This window comes from Lynx rufus, unplaced genomic scaffold (genome assembly GCF_022079265.1).
Source record: "Lynx rufus isolate CCGP_SWC_20201006 ecotype Redwood Valley unplaced genomic scaffold, mLynRuf1.p SCAF_8, whole genome shotgun sequence".
NCBI lineage: Eukaryota > Metazoa > Chordata > Mammalia > Carnivora > Felidae > Lynx > Lynx rufus.
Window position 1 is genome coordinate 119118871 of NW_025814896.1, and position 23679 is coordinate 119142549.

Consider the following 23679-nt stretch of genomic DNA (forward strand, 5'->3'; position numbering starts at 1 on the left):
TGAACACATCACTGGAGCCACTCCAAGGACTTTAAATTTGTTAGGAAATCGAGAGAAGTTGAGCTGAGCAGAAGGGACCTGAGTGCCAGGAACCTATTTTGGGTACCAGGGGAATTGGTCTCTGGGGAAATTTTAGAGCACTGACAAAATCATAATCACAAGGCTCCGGGAAGTCTCTGCCCCAACTCTACAGTTGTCCTGGCCTCCTCCTCTCCAAGGTAGGCTGGTCTCAGATGTGAGCACTGGCCCTCTGTCTTTTTCTCCCCGGGCCTTTTGCTTGATCCCAGGCACAATTAGTCTTTCTTAGGCCCAACAGATGCACTGGGATTGGACAAAAGCTCTTTTATTTATTGACATTCTTTACCCCTTCTCCCAGTCAGGAGAGAGGTTTGAGGAGTTACTAGCTTTGACCTTGGGTGGACAGGAAAATAAATGGTGTGGAGAGTATACCAAACAGGCAGTGTGAAGAGGCATGAGTGGTAAAAGGGTCTGGAAAAGTATAATCTTCTCCCCATCGCATGTTTCACGCCCCTGTTTTAAGAACAAAATATATGAGGATCAGCCTGCACAAGATGGTAAAAAGAATGAAGGCAAGCAAGCACTGATATGTGAGCTTCAGCTAACTCATAGGACCCATGCTAAGGCATGCTGTGCTGTGGTGTAGTCCAGGGAGAATCCAAAGGTGGGAGAACTACCCCTACATCTCAAATGCATTCATACTTTGCCCGGGTTGATTCATGGTGGCATGGAATAAGGCTGACAACGACAAGTGCATGGGCACCAGAAGAACGTGAGACCAGCCCCAGAAAGGTGTGCTGGCATAGGAATGAGGCTGATGGTTAGAGTTCTTGGTGCAGAGGTGCAACAAAGGAGGTTAGCTGCTATAGTAGCTCTGGGAAAGGATCCACCCTGCTCAGTTATCAGGATCTTGGTGGAGATATTGCAAGCAGCTAAGGGACCCTACCGGCTGAAATTGGCTCAAATCCCAAGGAAGGCACAGGAAAAAGAATGCTGGGGAAAAGTCTGTCACCACTGCCTGAGACCTCATAAGGGTAGGGACGGAAAGGCTGCTCTCTAAACAGATCAAAATTGGGACTGGAGCTAAAAAGAAGAGTGGCTGGGTGACCCTGTATTGCCAGGGTCAGTGATACCATCAAGGACAGACGTGGCATCGTCACTAGGATAGATGCCATCAATGCTTCTGAAGTTTGGATTCTTATAAGAAGAGGGGCAAATCAGGGTCAATGTCAGGACAGGGCTACTTGCTCTTCTCTTCGGTGTGTCCAGTGGATTGGGTGGCAGAAGGCACCCTCACTGGGTCAGCACCTGGGGGCAAAAGAAGTTGGCATCTTACTAACAAGAAGGAATGATGATCCAGAATTTAAAGCAAGCCCTCTGTGGGTAAGGATATAAACACATGAAATCCACAGTATAAAATATAAACTTTCTACTAATGACTCATCAGAAGTTAGTCTATGTTTCTTTTCTTATCCCTTGATTCTGGCTGCATTTCAGTTTTCATATGTACCTCATTCCTCTTAATCTTTTAGCCATGAAATTCATTATCATCGTCCTCTCTTCTAAAATTTCTTTTGTTTCCTATGGTGGAATTTGAAAAACACATATATCAACAATTAATAACAATTTTTAGTCCCGGGGTGAGAAAAGCATCACTTTGCAGTTACTCATCAGCATCACTAGGTGGCACTACAGTAAACTTCAGTCAAGCCACACAAAGTTAACTGCTTGGGGCGGGGATAATCTGGCACGTCATCTTCCTTTAGAGTAAAGGCAGTAAACTTCATCCTCTAGCTTGTCTCCAACTATTGCCTTTTCTAGGCACTCTCCCACCCATTCCTTACCTGAACTCCCCCCGACTCCCAGTTCCTTAGCCTAACAGTCATGAGAGGCCGATATTACATTCAAATTGTCAGTCGGTGGCAAAAGCCCCTCAGAAACCGGGTGTATCCCCTTCTCTTTCTTCACTTTGCCTCAATATTGACCTGAGTCTCCCATATTAGGAGTTCACGGTTTCACTCCCAACTATTCTTTCATTCCTAATCCAGTTCTTACCTCAGGCCCTTTCTATGGTCCTCACCTGACCTGTGGGGCTGATTCTGGACATTCTGCTGATATCTTCTAGCAACGTCCTCAGATGGTGGCTTAAGTGTTCCACAGCAAAAGCAGCAACAGCAGCAGCAACAGCAACAGGTGAGCAGAGCACACAGGAGGACAAGTGTCTGAAAGGTGGGAAAGAATGGCCTTGACCCAGTTCTTTTAGATTTCCATTCCAGTTCCCCTCCCTGAATCCCCCCAGCACCCAGAAAATAAGAGAGAGCAGAAGCATTTGTCCTAGGAGAGGAGGCTTAGCTCTCCAAGAAGAGGAGGGTCACCCCTCCTTCCTTATTCTTTTTTTTTTTTAATGTTTTTATTTATTTTTGAGACAGAGAGAGACAGAGCATGAGTGGGGAAGGGGCAGAGAGAGAGGGAGACACAGAATCCGAAACAGGCTCCAGGCTCTGAGCTGTCAGCACAGAGCCCGACGCAGGGCTTGAACTCACAGACTGTAAGATCGTGACCTGAGCTGAAGTCGGACGCTTAACCAACTGAGCCACCCAGGCGCCCCCTTCCTTATTCTTAAAGGACTAGAAGAATTGTATACCTTGAACCAACAACTATTCAGTGTAAAATAGTAAGTGACGCCTTCTTCGCCAAAGTGATCATATATATATATTCCCAACGAGCCATGCCGGTCGTAGATTTTCCGCTTCTTGGGGTCACTCAGTATGGAGTGGGCTGTGTTGATCTCTTTGAATATTTCTGTTGCTTGAGCGTCCCCTGGATTCTTATCTGGATGATACTTCAAGGCCAGGTTCCTACCCAGGCAATACGCAAAAGGAGGGAGAGGATGGCTAGGGAATGGCTGGGGAGGGAGGGCAGGATGAACACAGGGACAGGCCTTTGGATGTGAAGAAAGAATGCATGAGATGTGGTGCCAAGGATGGAGGCAAGCAACCCAGGTCTAAATTCTGTCCCACGCCACAATGAAATGGATGATGGCCCTGTCTGACCCAAAGTGAGGGCTCGAGGGTTTAAAAATGGGTCAGAAAGCAAGGTAGAAAGAGAAGGGTTTAAGGGGGGGAAATCCCAGGGCTTAGAAAGAGGCTGAAGTCTAAACCTGTAGGCCTTTTTGATGTCTTCGGGTGAGGCGCCCTTCTTAAGCTCCAGCACCGCATAGAGGGTTGTGCCACTTTTGGACAGCCGGTGGGCCGCTTCATCCAAATGAGCCATGATCTGGGTCAGAGGAGATGCACTTGTGAGAACTGCCACAGGGGAGGCCACGGAGAAGTGAGACTCCTAGTGACAGGAAACCCAATGCCTTCATTGGCCAGTCAAGTAAAATGACTACAAAGGGACAAGCGCAAGACAACAGTGAGCGGGCTCTGTGACTAGCAGGAGTGCAGGTGACCAGAAAGGACATCCAAATTCAAGTTTTAAAGAGGAAACGGCTCCTCACATTTCCCAGCCACAGCCCTTTCCCTTCAGCGACACAGCCCTCCAGGCACACCCCGCGTCGCGGAGAGGTGTAAGCAAGGGAAGGCCCAAACCACGGGAAGAAGCGGATTTTATCCAGAACGACTAGTCCCGGAAGAGACGCCCTGTCCAAGCTCACTGCGGCGTTGGAAAGACCACGGCAGCCCAGTCGTCGTGCAGGCTAGGTCTGGAATCGGGGAGATGCACAATTCCCAAGAGAGAAACAATTCAGACCAAAGCCTGAGCCACCTGAGAAGTCAGGTGTCCCAAAAGCCAGGCCGGAGGACGCTGCTGCAGCTAGGCCAGAGGCCTTCTTCTCCCTAGCCTCCCCTCTCAAACCTCGGAGCGCGGGCAGCGGGGAGAACATAGGGGTGACTCCAGGGATGAAGACCCAAGCGAAAGGAGTAGCTGCGGGGGCCGACCAGACAGGGACCAGGGAGCAGGGCCCCAGAGGGTGGGAGGCAGCCAAGGCCACAGGCTCGGAAGGTAATGCTCTGGTTCCCAGAGCCCTCTGGCTCTGTGTGGACTCCGCACCCGGCCTGGCGCTCTACTTCTACCTCAGAGTCGCCCTCCTCGGCTGGGGAGGCCTCGCACAACCTCCATCCGGGTGTGAAACTTCACACCGCCGAAGTCCAGTGGGCAACCGCGCTTGTGCGCCGCGCCAACCTTCCGGGTCGCTTTTTGGCGCCGCCGGAAAATCTGGAAGGTGAGGCTGCGTGGAGGCTGGGACTTATTTCACTCACAAGGAAGCCTGGGCGTAGGGATCAGCCCCGCGGGCCGCGACGCCCCCCAGTTCTTCCGGTGGGCGTGGCCTCCAGGGCCATCCTTTCTCCCGTGGGAGCGGATCACCAGTCCTGATCGGCTTAACGACTCGGTTAAGATGATGGGCTTGCTCGCTGTGGCTGTGTGAGAGGTATGGCTCCTGCAATCCTTTCTCAAGAGGTGTATTCACTTCCCAGTCTTTTTTGGCAGAATTTAGGGGCCTCCACTTCGTCCTTTCTTTCCCTTCTACGTGGAAACTCCTACACATCCTTTAAGACCCACTTGAAGGTCGGTATTCCTGGGAATCCTTCCTTCATTCCCCCAGTTGTTCCCACCTTGCTCTGTCAAAGCAATTACTATATTGTAATTACTAATTTGCACGTTCCCTTAAAACGATAGCTCGAACATTTCCAAAAGTCACTACTGTTCTTCAAAAACTTCATTTATAAATACTATTATATCATGAGGATGTGCCATAATGTATTTGTATAATCCAGCTTGGATACTTAAGTTGTTCCTAGCCATTTGCTAGTGTAAAAACCTTATAATGAAAATTCTTATCTATAAATCTTCAAATAAATCTCTTCCCTGCTCCTTTGAGGTGGATTCCTGGAAGGGAAATTAATAGGTCAAAGCAAAATTTTTTGAGACTCTTAGTCCTTGTTGCCAACTTTCTTCCCAGAAAGGTACCACAGGTACCAATTTACATCCCCACAGGCAGGGCTTGAGAGCACCAATCTCCACCTGACTTCACTTCCTGTGATCTCCTATAGGAGGCAGTCTTTCCACCACTTACAATTTACGACTTCTTAATTTTGGTGTTCTTTACAGAGGAGCACTCAATGGCTTCCATTACATGTGATTGAAAGAGCTTTGTTATTTCAATAATATTTCTCTGTTATACCTCATGTGGCTTTTATCACTCTCTTCCCTTTATACGGTCTTCTGTGCACATTTACATCCTCTTCTAGGTTTTAAGTGGTAAATCAGTATCCGTCCCAAGAGATGTGAGCCATCCGAGTCAACTAAGGAGTCCATATGCTATAGGCACAATGACCAGTGAATTAACAAATTTATTTCTGTGGATCTGTGATCAGAGTATGGGGTGGGGATGAAAATCTTTGGCATCAACCACCCAGTTACCCAGTTGATAGATTCTGGGTAAGAGGAGTTTATAGGTTAATCACCTAAAGCAAAGGAGCTGAGGCTGACAATTTCTTTTTTTTTTTTTTTTTTTTTTTTTGGTGGTTCGTACTACGATACATTTCCCTAGCTAACTTCCAGCCTTTCATCACCGTCATGGTTGTCAGGACTAGCAGACCAACCCAGGCTGTTTCTTTACACTGGGGAGACAGGAGAAGGCACCAGAAGTGCAGAGCACTTACTTTCCAGGCCCCGCGTGGTCTGGCCCCCACCTCTTACTCTAGCTCTGTTAAGCACTGTTAAGCATCACTGTTGTGCTTGCTCTGGTCTCTGCTGCACTGCTTTTCTGTCATTTCTTTGAAGGCACCATGTTCCTTCCCACATCAAGGGCCTAAGTCTGCCTGGAGGATTCCTCCTCCGGCTATTTGCTAGCTGAGTTCTCATCCTTCTAGGATCTCAGCTTCATGTATCCTCAGATAGGTTTTTTTTTTTTAATATTTTTATTTATTTTTGAGACGGAGAGAGACAGAGCATGAGTGGGGAAGGGGCAGAGAGAGAGGGAGACACAGAATCTGAAGCAGGCTCCAGGCTCCGAGCTGTCAGCACAGAGCCCGACGTGGGGCTCGAACTCACAGACTGTGAGATCATGACCTGAGCTGAAGTCGGTCACTTAACCGACTGAGCCACCCAGACACCCCCCACCCCCCACCCCCTTTTTTTTTTAAAGTAGGCTTCATGCCTATTGCAGAACTGGTTGGGCCTAAACTCACAACTCTTGAGATCAAGACCTGAGCTGAGATCAACAGTCGGACATTTAACTGACTGAGCCACCCAGGCATGCCATCCTCAGGCCTTCTAAATTGAGTTCCACTTCTCTCTCCCTACCTCATAATACCTTCACCATGATTTGTGAATGTATGTTTATTTGTGTGTTCATTTGTTTAAGGTCTGCCTTCCCTAGTACAAAATACAACAAATACAACTCTATGAAGGCAGGGACCTTATGTTTGTTCACCGTTGTCTCCCCAGCACCTAGAGCCATGCCTGGTTCACAGCAAGTGAGTTAATGATTTGTTGGATGAGCTACAGTAGGGGGAGCCCTCTGCTGGTGCAATGTCGGCCTAGAGGTTGAGCCATAGCAAGAATTCCCTAGGGCAGAAGCACTTAGCTGGGGAATTGGAAGACTCAGTGCCTCTTTTCCTCATATGATCCTGGACAAGAAGAGACATAAGGAATTAAGAAAAATAAGGCAGCAGGGGAGATAGGATTGGTGATTCTGAGGTCCTTGTTTGTCTTAGTCTTCCTCCAGTTTCTAACACAGTTCCTGGGATATTGTAGGTGCTCAATGAATGTCGGTAGGTTGAATGAATAATAAATGTTGTGTGTCTTTTCAGAGGTACTTTAACCTAATAATATCTTTTGATTCTCACAGCAACCATGAGAGGTGCTGTGATCACATCCCTGCTCCATAGTAGAAGTGAGCCCGGAGAAAGAGGGCAAATTAGGTTCTGAGAAGAGTTAGTAAATATCTTCCAGATCTTGCCAGAGGCTCCAGAATGTTATTACTTCTTATCATTGCCCTCTGACATTCTAATTAATTCTAATCATAGTTTGCTGGCTCTTGAAATAGCCATTATCTTTAAGTCTTCTGAGCCTCTCCTCTGAATGAAAAGACACTGCAGCCAGCAGGCTGCAGAAATGGGAATAAAGCAGTTAAGTCAGCCTGGCATCCTTCGCCTCTTCACTTTGCCTTCACCTAGAAACAGACCCCTTGTGGCTCTTTTTCTCTGCACATGGTCTCTTCTAACACCCAGCACAGTACCAGGAAGAACACACAATCCCAGAATCAGAAGCCTTAGACCTTGGTTTTGGCTCTGGCTCCAGTGAGCCGTGTGATCTTGAACAAGTCACTTAATCTCTGAGATTCTTTTCCCTCTTCTGTTAAAACCTGTGCCTCCACAGGGTTGATGTCAAAACCAAATTAGACTTGCTGTAAAAAGAACAGAAAAAACAAAAACAAAAAAATAACTATGCTAAAGAATGATTTCAAACTAAAACCTTTTCTAGAATCATTTGCCCTTAAGTCACTGATCTTATAGTTTACTATCTCACAGAGCCATTTGGTCTCTCCTGGAGAAAACCAAGAACCATCCCTTATTTACCCACAAACAGCTAAAGTTTTAGTCATATAGCTGGAATACCCATATACAGACAGACAGCAGACATTGGCATATTTATACCCAAAATATCATGCTCTTGAGCATATGCAGTGGGAGAGAGAGATCATCATTTGTCATACCCAGCCACTAGGTTCTAGAATTGTATAGTTTTTGAGCTGGAAAAGACCTCGAGTCTTAACTCCCATCTAATGCCTTCATTTTGTAATTGAGGGAAGTGTGGCCCAGAGAGAAGGATTGACCTGCTCAGAGTCAACCAGTAAGGTCCAGACCTAACCTAAGTCTTCTAAGTTAAGTGTCTGTGCTGTGACTGCTCCTTATACACACCAGCTCCCTTCTCACTTTAAAACTGAGGTCTAGAGAGAGATCAAAGTTGTAGTTGACATTCACCTCCTTTCATGATGTCAGGTAATGTCCTTCTTTACCTCCCTCCAGTTGGAGGCTTGCTCACTTCATGTGCCCAGAAACATCATTGGCCCAGTTTGTTTGCCTGTCGTCCCTGGGGCAGACAGCCCGGGGTGGGAGGTGGAGGGCTTCCAGCCAGAGAGGCTGCTGCATACCCCTGTCCTCTGTGCCCAGACTGCAGACCTAAGGGCAGACTGACAGAGCACAGCCACCTCACCTCTACAACTTTGATAGTAGTGTGTACCTCTTAGGGTTGTTAGGAGGACTAAATATTTAATTTGAACAGTGCTTGGCACATGGTAAGTGCTGTGTTGTCATTGTCATTGTCACCACCATCATCATCATCCTTTCCATCTGATCACCTCCCAGTTTTGTAAAGAGAGCAGCTGGTTTTCATTTTGTTTCTGGGAAGAAGGGAAAACTCAAGATCCTTCCTCTAGGAAGATTTGCAAATTGTCATTCTATCCCCTTTCTATATCCTTCTCTCAGCCTCTTAGAACCCCATTTCCTTGTTTCCCTACACAGTACCCTCATGCTGCCCTCTCACTATCCAAAATATCCCTGCCAGGGCTCCCTAAACAGTCAGAACTCTGAAATTACCTGTCTCACTTCTTCTCCTTCAGTATTTCTAATAAAAACTATTACCTCCATAAAATGAGCTCATCCCTAAGGGCTAGGTGGAAAGCAGTCTGATTAAAACACTATAATTCAGCGGTGCCTGCCTGGCTCAGTCGGTGGAGCAGGCAACTCTTGATCTTGGGGTTGTAGGTTCGAGCCTCATGTTGGGTGTAGAGATTACTTAAAAATAAAATCTTTTTTTTTAATGTTTATTTTATTTTTGAGAGAGAGAGAGCATAGGTGGGGGAAGGGAAAGGGGGCAGAGGATCTGAAGCAGGCTTTACACTGACAGCAGAGAGCTGATGCGGGGCTTGAACTCATGAACTGTGAGATCATGACCTGAGCCTAAGTCAGACACTTAACCGACTGAGCCACTCAGGCACCCCAAGATTGCAGTTTTTAAATGGATAAGCAGAGAGAGGTGGTAAAGGTGATATTTGAATCAAGACCTAAAGCAGGTCCTCAGGTGGGTCATAAAGACATCTGACAGATTGCATTACATATAGATGAGGAAATGCAAAGGTCCTGAGGTGGAAGAATGCCTGGTATATTGTAGGACCTGCGTGAATGCCACAGTGGCTGGGGAGGGAGGTGGGAGTAATATGAAATGAGACAAGGGGCCTATAGGGCTTTGCAGGCAATTGGAAAACCTTTGGCTGGTACTGAGTGACGTGAGGAGGTGATGGATCTGGTCTAGGTGCCTAGTCACTGGATTGAGACTAGATTGTAGGGCAATAAAGATGGAAAAAGGAAGACAACCAAAGAGGCTACTGCAATAATCAAGAAGATAGATGATGGTGGTTTGGACCAGGGTGGGTGCAGGATTTGCTGACAGATTGGATGTGGGGTGAAAATAGAGGCATCAACAGTGATTCTAAGGTTTCTGGCCTAAGCAAATGAAAGGACAGAGCCACCATGTTCAGACATGGGAGGACAGCTGAAAGAAAAGGTTTGGGATGGGGTGACAATCAGGAATTTGGTTTTAGACCAATGAAACTGGAGATGCCTATTAGATGTTAAGGAGGTAAGGTCAAGTTGACATTTGGGTATTTGAGTTTGAAGTTCAATGAGAGATCTGGGGATCATCGTATAGATGCCATTTTATTTTTTTAAGGTCTTTTAATTAAAAAACTTTTTAATGTTTCCTTATTTTTGAGAGACAGAGAGAGACAGAGACAGAGCACGAGTAGGGGAGGGGCAGAGACAGAGAGGGAGATACAGAATCCAAAACAGGCTCCAGGCCCTGAGCTGTCAGCACAGAGCCAGACATGGGGCTTGAACCCGGGAATGGCGAGATCATGACCTGAGCTGAAGTCTGACGCTCAACCAACTGAGACACCCAGGCGCCCCCTTTTTAAGTTCTTTGAAATAGAAAATTTCAAAAAAAAAAAAAAGAAAAGAAAAAAGAATGGCACAGTGATCCCCCATCTACCTACCATTGAGCTTCAACAACCATTGCTTTCTGTGGTTTCTAGATAGTATTTTTAAGGCTTGAGACTAGATATCTCTATGGGAGTGTAGAAAGAGAAGAGGGTGACCAAGTCCTGGACCACTCCAGCATTAAAGGGTTGAGAAGATGAGGAACAAGCAAAGGAGACTGAAAATAAACAGCCAGTGACATAGGAGAAAAACAAGAATAGGGTACGCTGGAAGCCAAGTGAAGAAACAATTCCCAAATAAAGATGTAATTACAGTCTGATAAATGCTGAGGAAGAAAACGAAGTGTGCAGTGAGAATGTGTAACATGAGAACTAACCTAGGCTGGGGGTCAGGAAAGTCCCCCCGGAGGAGGTGACATTTAAGCTGCAGCCCTCGTTCATCTTGTCTATCTTCAACTAAAATCCTGCTTTCTCCAGCTTTCTTCCACTCCCAACAACCAGCTCCTTTTTCCTGGGATGGCTTTATCAAGGACTGTGTGTCAGCCACTAGGGGGCGCTTGGGACACCGTGATGAGAAAGATAATTCCTGCCTTTAGGGAGCTTGTATTCTAGTGAGGAGACGGACGAGCAAATCATTTTGTTTCAATGTGCTGAGTGCTGCCAGCACAGAAGCACAGCAGCCCTTGAGAGCACCAGAAAACAGCACATAACTCAGCCTGGTGGGGAAGCCCGAAAGGCTTCCTGGAGGTAGCACCTGAGCAGAATTTGGATGCCCTCTTTACCTCTGCCCATACCTTTCAGCCTGGCTTGGACCTTTCAAGTGTTAATTAACCCCTTGCCTGCGTGCTTGGATTCCAAATCTCGTCTGAGATCTCAAGCCCAGCCTAAATCCTGGCTTCAGGGCTGGACTTTGCTCTCTTTCTCTCTCAGTATGAACTGGTCCAGGCTGGGTTCCCTGAAGCCGCCTTCTGACCCGTTCTCCCAACCCTCTGCTCTACCACTGACCTATCCTCCTGGGAAGTTCCAGGGGTTCCTGTCTCCTTCAGCCCTTTGGGACTCAAAGTGGCCTAAGGAATCTCCTTAGAGAAAATTGATACCTGAGGCAGGACAGGACAGACATTAAGAACATGTGGTTAAATCAGTAACCAAAGACTGCAGAATAGAAATCTCTTGCAATCACGTTAAAGCCAGGAGGGGGAGGAAATGCACCTATCTTGTTCACCAGGACTCCTCAGTTATCCTAACAAAGTACATGGCAAGAAATAAGTGTTCAGTAAATGTTGAATGAATGGTTCTTACAAGATTTCAGTTCCTTACGGCCAGCCCTAAGCTGCCCTTCTAACTCCTGCATAATTTTCGTAGCTCCTAACCAGGTGTAGAATGCCTTTCTCAGACCTGGCATTCAAGAGGACCCTTTGCAAAGATTTTCATAGGGCCACTTGGTGGCTCTTTGAGAAACAGGTGCAAGCAGTCTCTTTCGCTGCCAGGCTTTTCTTGCATAAATTTCCAAGCACAGGCAACTGTTGGTATTCTCCCCGCTGGTGCCCTCGGTTTCTGGAGGCGGCACGTTCCAAGGCCCAACACCTAGGGAGCCGCGCGTCAGAGGGCAGCCCTGTAATCCACCTGCTCCCACGCTTCTTTCCCCGCCGCCTGCTCGCTCCCTGCCCTGTGGCGGGGCGGGCGTGTGCCGGCGTCTGCGCCCCCTCTCGGGAACCCGGGACTGCTGTCTGCGCACTGTGGACTGCCCAGGAAGGGAAATCCCCCAGAGGAAGCCATTGTTGTTAGGTCCCCTGTTGTCGTCATCTGCTGAGGCACGGCTAGAAGAAGCCCCTTCCCCGCCCAGGGGTCCGCTGTTTCTCCCCATTCTCGAGCTTGCCTGCCCCGGCTGCTTCGGGTGAGACTACAGCATCCCAGCCCTGGAGTGCGCGGTGGCCTCTCCGCATCCTACTTCCGGGGGGCGGGGGGGTCTCAGAAATGGGGAAGCCCCAGGCCCGATTCAGAGTTTTGAAAACCGACGGCGCCAAGAGGGACGTGCCAGGGCCCTGACCCAGGCGGGCTGGGCTTGAGTTCCACCCCGCTCTAACAAGGACCTACAAGGTGACCTTGGCTGGTGGCTTCCCCTCTTGCTTATCTCAGTTTGCACCCCCACGACCTTAGGAAGGAGCTGAGGCCCCACTCCTCTAGGGGAGGTTGGAGGGAGAAAGGACCCCCACCCTCACTCGTGGGCTTTGGCCTGGGCCTTCCGCGGGGAGTCTGGGGGAGGGTGCTCTGGCCCTCGGCGCGGCGTGGGTGGAGACGCGGCGCCGAGGGCTAGTGCAGACCCTTTGGTTCTAACGTTCCGCACCGTTCCCCGGAGCACTACGCTCCCTTAGCGCACGCCGCCCGCAAACCTTGGCAAGGGCCTCACTCTCCCCCGCCCGAACAGCCATCCCGCCGCCCAGCTTGCCTAATCCGTTCAAGCCTCACCTCCTCCGCGAAGCTCTCCCGGGTTAACCCCATCTCTTCCAACCACTCTATCTGGCACGTGCTCCTGATGTTTGTTTGATGGTTTATTTGGGGGTGTACACGCGGTCGCAATGTTTGGGATAATAACGGGGCTAGGTGTCTATTCCCAGAATCCTACATGACGGACCCCCCAGTGTGTTCCTCATGAAGGGTGCCCATTGATTAATGGGTTTCTCTGCCGGACTCACCAACCACTCCCACCCTCCACGCTTCCCCTTCCAAGCTCACTTTTCTCCCTCCTCCTCCAGACTCTTCACAGAGTGTCACAGCTTGGAGGGCACACTGCAATCCCCACCCCCATTTCATCCTACAGTGGCCGCAGGTGTGAGGGGCAGAGAGCATTGAACGTTTGAAGGTTTGACTCCAGGCTTGGCCACCCACTTTGCTGTAAGTCACTCCTTCCCCTGGGGCTTCCGTTAAAATGAGGCAAAATGAGGTAATGCCCAGCCAGGTGCTAGGGATTCAGAGGTAAAGAATCACCTGCTGACAAGCTGCAGCTTCCCTCCAAGAACAGTGGCTTGTGACCAGAGAGGTGGCATGGCTCCTTCCTCCTCCGGTTGCCCCAGCCTGAGTGACAAGACTGCGACGCGCGCTCTCTTCAGTCGCCAGCGCAGCGCCCAGAACTGGAGAGGGAAAGAGGAGGGGGCTCCAGTCCCAGCCTTTTATTCACCAGCTGCATGACCTTAGATGCTTCTTCCTCGGCAACTCAGTTTACTCATCCGAAAAATAGGGATAGTAATGGATTGGAGGAGAGCAGGAAGCTTGTCACCCAATGTCTCTATAAAAATAAATGATAATGAGCGGTACAGTGCTTGGCAGCAGATTTTGCTTACAAATTCCGACCCCACATCCTCCACAGAGGGGTTTCTGGCCGCAGTCCCTGGAGTTCTCCCGGATGTGTCACTGCTCACCCCACACTTTCTGGTTCTCTCGAGCTGGGTAATAATGGACCCACACCTGTTTCTACCTCCGTGTGGGGGGCTGAGCGACGACCCCGTGCAGGCTTGCAAGGGGGGATGTTCCTTAGAAGACGGTTGTTCTGGAGGTGCCTAGGCTTGTGGAACATCGCTCGGAGCCGGCAGGCGGAGCTTGGGTGGGGGCGGAGCTAGTTTACCCAGGGGGTGGGGCTATAGAGATAAGGCGTTCTCCAGAACCCTGCTGGGGAGCAGAGGGCTCGCGTCGCCCCCACCTGGCTCTGGCGCCTGGAAATGGGGCCTTGGCAATGGGGCGGGGCTCCGGGGGGTGAGGCTTAGGCTTGGGGGAGAGGCCCGGGAGCCTGGAGGCGGGGCTTGGGGAGCTCGCCCCACGCGGGGCGGGGCTCCAAAGGCCGCGGGATCTGCAGTTCGGAGTCCCCGCGCCACAGCCGCTGCAGTTCCCTCCACTGTGGTGGCCCCGCGGCCCTGCGGGGAGTCCGGGGGTCGGCTGGACGCTCGGACTTGGTGCAGAGCCGGCCCCGCCTCTCGCTTCTTCAGTGGGGCCTAGACGGTCGGGGCCGCGGTGACATGGAGCCCTCTCCTGCCACAGGGGGCTCGGAGACCACTCGCCTGGTGAGCCCCCGGGACCGCGGCGGCGCCGGTGGCGGCCTGCGCTTGAAGAGGTAGGACAGACCTGGGCCGGCCCTCGGCCCGGGGTCGCCACCCTCATGCCATCCGTCCATTTCGTTTGTCTCTTTCTCGGCGCGGCCCCGGCTGGCCACCCGGGCGCACCGCAACTCCCTCAGCTTCTCGGCGCCCGGCTCTGTCCTCTCCGGCTACATAGCCAGCACCCCCCGACCCTCCCAGCAGCCTGCTTTGCCTCCTCCCGGCCACCTTCTTTCTCTCGGTCCCGCAAAACGGCTCCCCGGCCGGTCCCCCAAGCCTCCGGACCTCTCTGCCGCCCTCGCCGCATCTGACTTCTCCGCGAGTAACTGCTCCTCCGTCGGGCTGGAGTCCGCGCCAGGTGCCCCGATGTCTGCATTGCTCCAGGGCCCTGGCAGTGGAAGCACCTCGCCTCCCAGGCTTCGGAGCCCCCGCTGCAGGCCCCTGGCCCTTCCCTCCGTGCGCCTCGGGGCGCCCCCTCCAGCCATGGCCAGCTGTGCGCACCCGGGCCATGGGCCCGGGCTCCACGGCGGTTCTTCCCGGCCCCTGGGGGGCGGCGGCCGCCGGGAAGCGAGGGGGTGGCAGGGAAGGAGCAGGTGCGGTCTGGGCGGCAGGGGGTATTCCCGGCTCCGCACAGACGGGGCCGGGGGCGGCGAGGTGTGAAATGAGGCGCGCGGAGCGGCCGGGACAGCGGGCCGGGGGCGGCCGGAGAACCTCCTCCGCGTCCCGCCGGCCTCCCGCGCCGGGCGCCCGCCAGCTCTGTCCGCCTTGTCCCTCAGAGCGGCCGCGCCAGGCCCATCCTGGCCACCTCCACTGGCCATTTTGTCTGTTGGCTGACCGTCCGTTTGTCTCGGAAATTTGACAGGCTCTCCGGCTTTTCCTCTTTCTTCATTTCTCATAATCGTTCTGTTTCCCTCCCAGCACCTTTCCCTTTGTCTCTGATGTGATGCCTCTGTGTGTTTCTCGCTCTTTCCCTGGGTGGGGGCCATAAACCTGAGTGGGTGGGGGAGTGGATGAACAGAAGGGAGGACAGACTTCCCGTCTGACTCCTTCCTGCAGGGGCCTGCAGACGTGGGCAGCTGTGGGGGCTCCAGCCCAGGCACTGGCGTCTCTTCACCTATCCTTTTGATTCTGCTTCAGGCCTTTGTCCCCTGCCCACACCCGCCCCCTCTAACCCTCCCCTCTACCCCACTATTATTTGTTGTTTGTTGGGGGTTTCAGAGGGCCAGCAAGAGAAAACTGCCTTGCCTTTCCTTCTCTCTAAACAGCATGTAGACAACCCCCCCCCAACACCCACACCAACAATGAAGCTTCTTTTTTTTTTTTAATGTATTTTTTTTTAAGTAGGCTCCACGCCTAATGTGGGGCTTGAACTCATGACCCTGAGATTAAGAGTCGCATGCTCTAACGAGAGAGCCAGCCAGGCACCCCAACAATGAGGCTTCTTTAGTGCCCAATTCATGCATAACAAAAGGGAGCAGCCTGTTGATGGGTGGCTACCTTGATGACTAGCTACTCTGTGCCTTACAAAAAAGGCATCTTGCCCACTGCCCCAAAGCCACGCAGCCTCTGCTTGCTATCCAGACCCGCATCTTGGACTCCCAGCTCACTTTCATTCTCATATGACCATTAGTCACCAAATCCTGCAGTATTTTCTGAAAGAGGCTCTTCCCTACCTACGTGCCCCTCCCCTAAAGTTCTCTGGAGGGGCTCTGTGGCTTGATCTATTCTGGATCCTTCCATCTCCTCTCCTCTCTCCCTCCCAGGCTAATATACACCAGCAAGGTCATCTCAGGGCTAGGGAAGGATATATGAAATCAATCAGTATATCTCCCTTGATGTTCCTTTGAGCCCTCACTTTCCTCCTCAGCCCTTGCCCTGGCTCCTGACAGTTAAAACTCCCAGCCACTCATCTTGTCATTGGCATTCCATGTGTCCGGAGCCCCTTCTTCACCTAGGTCTTGTGTTGAACATCTCTCCCTCTGTGACGTTCTCCTCACCCCCATTACAGTCCATCATTCCCTGCCTGGTGCTCCAAAGTCCTTTGTTCATAAATCCCCCTGGCCCAAACCCCTCCTTGCCTAGTAAGTCATTTGTGACACATCTATCTCCCCCACTAGACTGGGCTTCGCTATGTGTGCACTGCCTGGCCACCTGAGTCCTGGGCACCCAACTATGTGTCTACCTCATTGAAGAATGAGGATGGATTTCAAAGCCACCCTCACCTCCTTGTCTCCTCTGGAAACACACCCAGAATCACACACACCAAGATTCTAAGTCTTGGAAGAAAATTCCGAGAAATTAATCTACCTGCCAGCACTTGAGTTTTCCCTACAAGCACCAAATGTCCCCCCCACCTCCCTCACACCTCAGTTCACCCACTTGGCAGAGCTCTCCCTAGCCAGAAGGCCCCAGGCATCCCTCCTCACTTTACTGCTGTGATCACATTTCTATCTGGAGCCTTCATTTTCACTCATGGGTATTTTTGTCACACCTCCATGAGTATTTCTAGGACTGTGTTTTCCAGTTAGGTTCTTTGTTCTGTGGAAGGTTCTGGCCTTGTTGGGGTTCAGGTTGGGTAGTACTAGGGTTGAGAATTGGGCCAGAAAGAGCCTAAAACTCAGCCTGAGCTCAAGCTCTGGCATCCCAGGTGAGGACCCAGCCCCATTCACTTATCAAGGGAGGCTTACGGCACGGTACAGTTAAGGCGGCCTCCACTGGGCATTTATGGTCAGACTGAGGTCCAGCTAACATGTAGCAGACTCCAGATCCACTGCTCCTACCACTGCCTCCCCATCCACAGCAGTCTGTCCTTCGTCCTCCCCGTGACAACCTCAGTGTGGAATCCGGCCACTAGTTCTCTGTGCCTGGATCCTCAGACTTTTTGGGTCCCAACATTCCACCTCCTCTCTGTTTCTTTCTTTCTTTCTTTTTTTAAAATGTTTATTTATTTTTGAGAAAGAGAGTGTGAGCAGGGGAGGGGCAGAGAAAGGGGGAGAGGGGATCCAAAGCGGGCTCCACACTGACAGCCTCGAACTCACAAACTGTGAGATCATGACCTGAGCTGAAGTCAGACACTCAACCGCCTGAGCCACCCAGGCGGCCCTCCACTCTTCTCTTAAATGGCCACATTTCAGCTGCATGTCTAGATAGAGCAGGTGAAGGATCTGGAGTGGAGGCACAAGGAGATGGGTCTGGGAGAGAGGCACTCAGACCAGGATCACGTGCTTCGTCTGGCCTCACACTTTGACACCACCTGGTCATATTGCCTCTGCTTGGCATGTTCACCCTGTCTCTGTCAACACCTTCCCCATCCTTCAAGGCCCTTCTCTTGGTGCCTCCTTCAGTTATTTCCCTGGTTCCTCTTGGACTCCTCTACCCCTCTGTCCTCTGAGTGCTGATAGCACTTTGTTTTAACTGCTCTGATGGCGATAGCTACCTTCTGCTACATATCATAGTACTTAGGTACACATTTGTGCACCAAAAGCTCCCAGAGATCAGCATGATCCTGCTGACTTTGTGTGCCTTATGGTGCCTATCAATTGGTTATGGTGGAGTCGGCTCTCTACCATGAACTAGCTGTGTGGCCTCCATGTGTCCTCTCCCTCTCTGAGCCTCAGACTTGTAATTTCTGTAATAAAATGTTAGACTAGACTACCTCTATGGTGCTTTGCAGCTGTGAGATTCTGTGGCTCCGCGTATGAAAGGAAAAGGGCAGCTGGGATCCGAGCTGTTTGCTTAGCCCCCATCTCTCATGTGGCCCTCTGTCCCCGAGGCTCCCGGGTTTGAGCAAGCCTGGGGACAGACAGAGGGAGTGCGGGGCCATAGCTGATGAAGGCCGTCTGGGGGACCAAGGGCCTGGGAGTGAGGAACAGATTCAACTGTAGCCAAGCCCCAGGTTGAATTGTGCTGCCTGCCTCAGTCTCTTCACAGAGCCCTCGGAGCCCCTCCCTGAGGAACCTAAACCTGAGGAGATGCCCTTCCACCATTGCCACAGGGACCCCCTGCCCCCGCCGGGCCTCACCCCCGAGAGGCTGCAGGCGCAGAGGCAGCTGTGTGCGGCCTGTGCTGTGTGCTGCGTCTTCATGGCCGGGGAGGTGGTCGGTAAGTTGGAGAGCAGCTCCTCCGACCCCATCCTCTCGACACCTGCCTCGGCCGCTCTCCACCCAGAGAGAGCATCCCAATAATATTCCTGGGTGGACAAGCAGAGAAAGGGATGGCTGGGGTGGGGAGTTGGGTGCCCGGGGCTCAGGAAGTGGGAGAGGGTGAGGGATAGCACCGAGGGATATTTAGGGCGAGGTCTGGGGGCAGAGGGCCAGGGCTGGCCTCTTGGCATTAGCTAGTCTTTTTAAAGTCCTATTTTCTTGATATCAAAATGTGTCATTATAGGAAAACTAGAAAACGTGGGTGAGTGAAAAGAAGGAAATAAAAACTCCCTGTAATCTCATCCCCAGGGAAAAACACGGTTCACATTTTGGTGCACGTCCCCACAGTATCTTTCCGTGCTTGTACACACACTACCACGGAGCATGATATCTTCCAACTGGACCCAGACCGTCCATTGCTTTGCCCTTGCAGGTGGGTATTTGGCGCACAGCCTGGCCATCATGACGGATGCAGCCCACCTCCTGGCGGATGTGGGCAGCATGATGGGCAGCCTCTTCTCCCTTTGGCTCTCAACCCGTCCAGCCACCCGCACCATGACCTTTGGCTGGCACCGCTCAGGTAAGGCCCTGCGTGGCCCAGTGAGCCTCTGATCTTACCAGAAGGTACCTCCTAGGGTCCCGGGCGGGTCTCTGATAGCTTGTCTCCCCCTGCAGAGACTCTGGGGGCTTTGGCCTCCGTGGTCTCCCTCTGGATGGTCACTGGCATCCTCCTGTACCTGGCCTTCATCCGCCTGCTGCACAGCGACTACCACATCGAGGGGGGTGCAATGCTGCTGACCGCCAGCATCGCAGTCTGTGCCAATCTGCTGTACGTTCCAGCATGGAGCAGGCACCATGCGGGGTTCAGGGCAAGGGGTCCTCCTCCAGGGTGGGAGAGCTGGCTCTCTCCCCTCCCCAACAGGCATGCAACACGCACACACGGTTCTCAACTGTCTGCCCCAGGGCTGCCTGAGAACAGACAGGAGAGAGACCTAGACGTCAGAGTCAGCGGACATTTATGAAGGGCCTACTGTGTGCCAGCTGCTCTGCGGGGGGTTTTCATCCAGTACTGTCTCATTTAAGGCCCACAACCACCCTATGAGGTAGACTGTGTCGCCCTTAGCGTACAGTTAATGAAATAGGTCCCAAGAAGTGGTCAGGTGACTTGCCCAGGCCACACAGCTGTCCAAGTAGCAGGGTCAGGATCTGAATCCCTGTCTCCTGCACCATGTACGGTATTTTTCCCCCCAGGCTGCACGATTTGTCTCTCTTATCCAATGCTGTCTTCTTCCCCGGGTTGGGAAAACAGGGAGACAATAGGTGGAGAAAGGGCTCCTGGGGAGGTGAGTTGGAGAGCCATGGAAATAGGGCAGAGGAGGCCAGAAACAGGCCACCTGGGCTGAGCTGCTCTGCTTCCCCCTCAGAATGGCCTTTGTGCTGCACCAGGCCGGGCCCCCCCACAGCCACGGGTCTAGGGGGGCGGAGTATGCACCGCTGGAGGAGGGGCCGGGGGAGCCCCTGCCCCTGGGGAACACCAGCGTCCGGGCAGCCTTTGTGCATGTGCTGGGGGACCTCCTGCAGAGCCTTGGGGTACTGGCCGCCTCTGTCCTCATCTACTTCAAGGTACTGTGCATGCAAGCCTGCCCCAGCTGCCTTCCCCAGCTCCACATCCGTCCCCTCCTTCCCAGGACCCTTGGCCTCCCTCCCCGCCGACTCCCAGCTCCCCAGGTCACGGTCCCTTCCCCTTTAGCAGGGCTCTCAGGGGCCTCTCGGGTCCTGTCTTTCCAAGACACCCCTAGATCTTCCACTGGAATATCCTGCTTCCTGGGCTTAGAGATCTCTTTCTCTATAGCCTCAGTACAAGGCAGCTGACCCCATCAGCACCTTCCTCTTCTCCATCTGTGCCCTTGGATCCACAGCTCCCACCCTCCGAGATGTTCTTCGTGTCCTTATGGAAGGTAAATCAGATGCCACTCTCCCTGCCCAGGGCCCTCTCTGATCTCCCTCCAGCTCTGAGCCACCTCTCTTCCCTGAAGAGAATGTTGGGAGAAGGTCTGGGCCCTGGGGCCTATTGCTAGAAGGAGGATTCAGGCACAGGGGGAATTGTGGGGGTTAATGGTAAGCAGGTACAGGGTAGGAGAGGTAGAGTCTGGTGGGGGAGGGCTGCCTTTGGGCAGGAGTGGCCCTGGCAGTAAGCATGGCGGGTGCTGTTTGCAGGTTCCCCCCGAAGTGTGGGGTTTGAGCCCGTGCGGGACACACTGTTGTCAGTGCCAGGAGTCCGGGCAACTCATGAGCTGCACCTGTGGTCCCTTACGCTCACTTACCATGTTGCCTCCGCACACCTGGCTATCGGTGAGTCCTCACTGGCCCTAGCCAGTTACCTCCTAGAAACAGTCCCCCATCTTCCAACCCCACCCCCCACACTCCCCTTCCAAACCTAGGGAGGTAGCCTGAATTGCTGTTTCTGTCTCTTTCTTGATCTCTCTTACACACACATGCATGTTGGAGACAAGGAACCCTGGACAGGGTGTTCTGGAGGGGAGGTTTCCCCCTCTCTGAGGTAGTGCAGAGAATCACCAACCCTTTAAAAGATCACTAGTACCTGGGTGGCTCTGCGTCCGACTCTTGATTTTGGCTCAGGTCATGATCTAACGGTTCTTGAGATTGAGCCCTGTGTGGGGCTCCACAATGAGAACGCGGAGCCTGCTTGGGATTCTCTCTCCCTTTCTCTCTACCCCTCTCCCTGCTCATGCACACACACACACACACACACACAAACACACACACACACACTTTCTCTCTCTCTCTCTTTCTCTCTTTCAAAAAAAATACATAAACTTAAAAAAAAAACAGATTACTAGTACCAATAGGTCTAGTGACGGGGCACAGTTAGGTAAGTTATGACAATGGGGTAACATGGAACTATTCAAAATGATGATTATGAACACTGTATGGCAACTAGGAGAAATGTTTATGGTATAAAGCTAAGAGAAAAAAGCTGAATGTAAAATTATATCTACATTATGATTCAACTATTAAAAATATATATGGTGACTCACAAGCTGACAAAGGATTTTTGAGTTTCTTCCAGATGCAAGAAGCAATCAGAGACATGCAATTTGGATGCCAAAAATATTATACTTTGTAGGATAGTTGATGGTAACTCTAGAGGGACAATGGGAGAAAATATTTAACATCTGGATTGTCTTGGAAAGTCGGGTACTATGGCTGCTGAAACATACAGCTGCGTGTTAATACTCAAAGAGCAGAAGAGAATAGAAAAATAAGAATGGTTTGGTGTTTTAGCCTGGTAGCATGGTTGATTAGGGGGTGAGTCTCCCCAGCCTTTTCTTTGGCATTTTTATGCTGTTCATACAATACAGAAAGAAAATAAAGCTTCTCATTCAAACCTGGCTTTAATGCTGTGCAAGCCATTGGGTCCCCTTCACCCGGCCTTATCTTGGCCCCTGCCTGATTCCCGACTCCCCTGGGAACCTGCTGCCTCTTATCACTCTCCCACAGACTCCACGGCCGACCCTGAAGCTGTCCTGGCTGAAGCCACATCCCAGCTCCACTCCCGGTTTGGATTCTCCAGCTGTACCCTGCAGGTTGAGCAGTACCAGCCCGAGATGGCCCAGTGCCTGCGCTGCCGGGAGCCCCCCCAGGCCTGAGCCGAGGCCCTGCCCTTACCCCACTGCCAGGCCCTGGCTCAGCCCTGGACTCTCAGTACCTGCCTCCCCGCTCTCCGAAAAGGGACAGAACTGGGCCCATACCCCTTCCTCTCTCCCTCCTTCCACCTGCCGGCGCCCCAGCCCCCAGCCCCAGTGGGCAAGACCAAAGTGGGTGTGGGGGGCGGGCAGGAGTCAGGCTGAATGGGAATCAATTGGTGGGGGTGTGTAGAAGGCCCTCAGTCCCCACTCTATGGTCTGGGGAGCACAAGCGTCCTCTCCATGCAGTTCATTTGTCTGTGTGGCAGGCTGGCTGGCTGGCTGGCTGGGGGCATCTGCCTGTCTGTGTGCTGTTGGTGTGCCTATGCCTGGGGAGGTCAGCAGGGGCCCCCTCCCCACGTGGCCCTCGCTCTGTCTATGCAGGAGCCCCAAAGCCCGCACTTTGTCCGTGTGTTCTAGCCCTGTGGTTTTGTCTCCGTGTGTGTGTGTTTCTTGGTGCTGTGGCCTGTGTGTCTCTGTGCCTATGTGGCTGTGCTATAGTCTCTCTGAGTCTGCACCATCCATGTGTCCTTTTGGGGGTCTGTCCGTCCGTCCCTCTGTTGGTGCTGTGCCCTCGGCTATCCCAGAGAGAGGGAGGACTCCGCTGCAGCTCCACCAATAAACTTGTGTCTAACTGCATCTCTCAGCCCTTGTACTGACTCCTCAGGAGGGGTTAAAGGAATTATGAAGCCACAGTGACCTTCCTTCCACAGCCCTCCCACCTCCTACCCAGCCCCTCCACCCTCTCTATCCTCCAATATCCATTCCCATGTAGGCTAAAACCCTCCAGTCCTTTTATTACCTTACCTGACTTCACAGCCTGGGTCGCTGGCTCAGGGAGAGGCCCCACACACCACGGGCCTGGTTGCAGGAGAAAGTTGGGAGGCAGGGAGCCAAGGGATCTTGGAGACTCGTTCCTAAAGACTCCCGCAGGCACCATGGCCTCAGGCTGGTCATAGAGAAGCTTTGTCCCTTCCGGGGAGAGTGGTTGGACCACATGCTGCTGTGGGCCTAGTTCCTGAGCTGTATAAGCTGTCAGGGGGAGAGGCCCTCATCCTGAGACCAGTTTTGGGCTGTGGACACCAAGCACCTCTTTTAAAAAAAAAAAAATTATTTTGGGGAGAGCACAAGTGGGGGAGGGGCAGAAAGAGGGGGACAGAGGATCTGAAGTGGGCTATGCGCTGACAGGCTGACAGCAGAGAGCCCAATCCAGGGCTCGAACTCAGGAACTGCAAGATCATAACCTGAACTGAAGTCAGACGCTCAACCGACAGAGCCACCCAGGTGCCCCACCAAGCACCTCTTTTACAATTATCCTCCCTTTGCCTTTAAGAATCATATACATATTATTATTGTTGTTGTTTTATTTTAGAGAGAGAGCATGGGTGGGGGAGAGGGGCAGAGGGAGAGAGAGAGAGATGGAGAATTCCAAGCAGGCTCTACAGCATGGAGTCTGGTCTGTCGTGGGGCTCGATCCCACAACCGTGAGGTCATGACCTGAGCCAAAACCAAATGTCAGATAACCAACCAAGCCACACGGGCGCCCCTAAGTATCATATATTTGGACAGATTTAGTCTTAGAAACCAAACTTAAAGGATTATTATTACTATTAAGGCCTCCCTTAAACTTAAGGGATTGTGGATTTTCTCTTTTAAAAATCAAACTCTTTGTGCTTCGATTTTAGATCTAGTGCATTGGATCAGCAGTTCACACCTTGCGACCCTAG

The 23679-nt window shown here is 51.9% G+C and overlaps 2 protein-coding genes across 2 annotated transcripts; one reads left to right on the plus strand and one right to left on the minus strand.

Annotated features, from left to right (window-relative positions):
* Positions 1–1546: 1546 nt before the first annotated feature.
* DNAJC5G (DnaJ heat shock protein family (Hsp40) member C5 gamma) lies at positions 1547–3291 on the minus strand. The gene is given in 5 exon segments (XM_047068096.1): positions 1547–1599; positions 2099–2240; positions 2663–2949; positions 2952–2959; positions 3179–3291. Coding segments are annotated over 5 exon segments (603 nt in total).
* Positions 3292–14025: 10734 nt separating this feature from the next.
* SLC30A3 (solute carrier family 30 member 3) lies at positions 14026–21916 on the plus strand. Its single transcript, XM_047069961.1, has 8 exons — positions 14026–14120; positions 18023–18204; positions 18679–18825; positions 18921–19074; positions 19670–19868; positions 20098–20203; positions 20463–20597; positions 21768–21916. Exons 1-8 carry the CDS (start codon positions 14026–14028, stop codon positions 21914–21916), a joined length of 1167 nt encoding a protein of 388 aa, XP_046925917.1.
* The last annotated feature ends 1763 nt before the right edge of the window (positions 21917–23679 follow it).

Bases quoted from the DNA above. Each gene is read 5' to 3' on its own strand.
- SLC30A3 (XM_047069961.1), top strand. From the start codon at position 14,026: ATGGAGCCCTCTCCTGCCACAGGGGGCTCGGAGACCACTCGCCTGGTG. The intron at 19,869-20,097 runs GTACTGTGCATG...CTTTCTCTATAG, and splicing joins CTGTCCTCATCTACTTCAAG to CCTCAGTACAAGGCAGCTGA. The intron at 20,204-20,462 runs GTAAATCAGATG...TGCTGTTTGCAG, and splicing joins TCTTCGTGTCCTTATGGAAG to GTTCCCCCCGAAGTGTGGGG.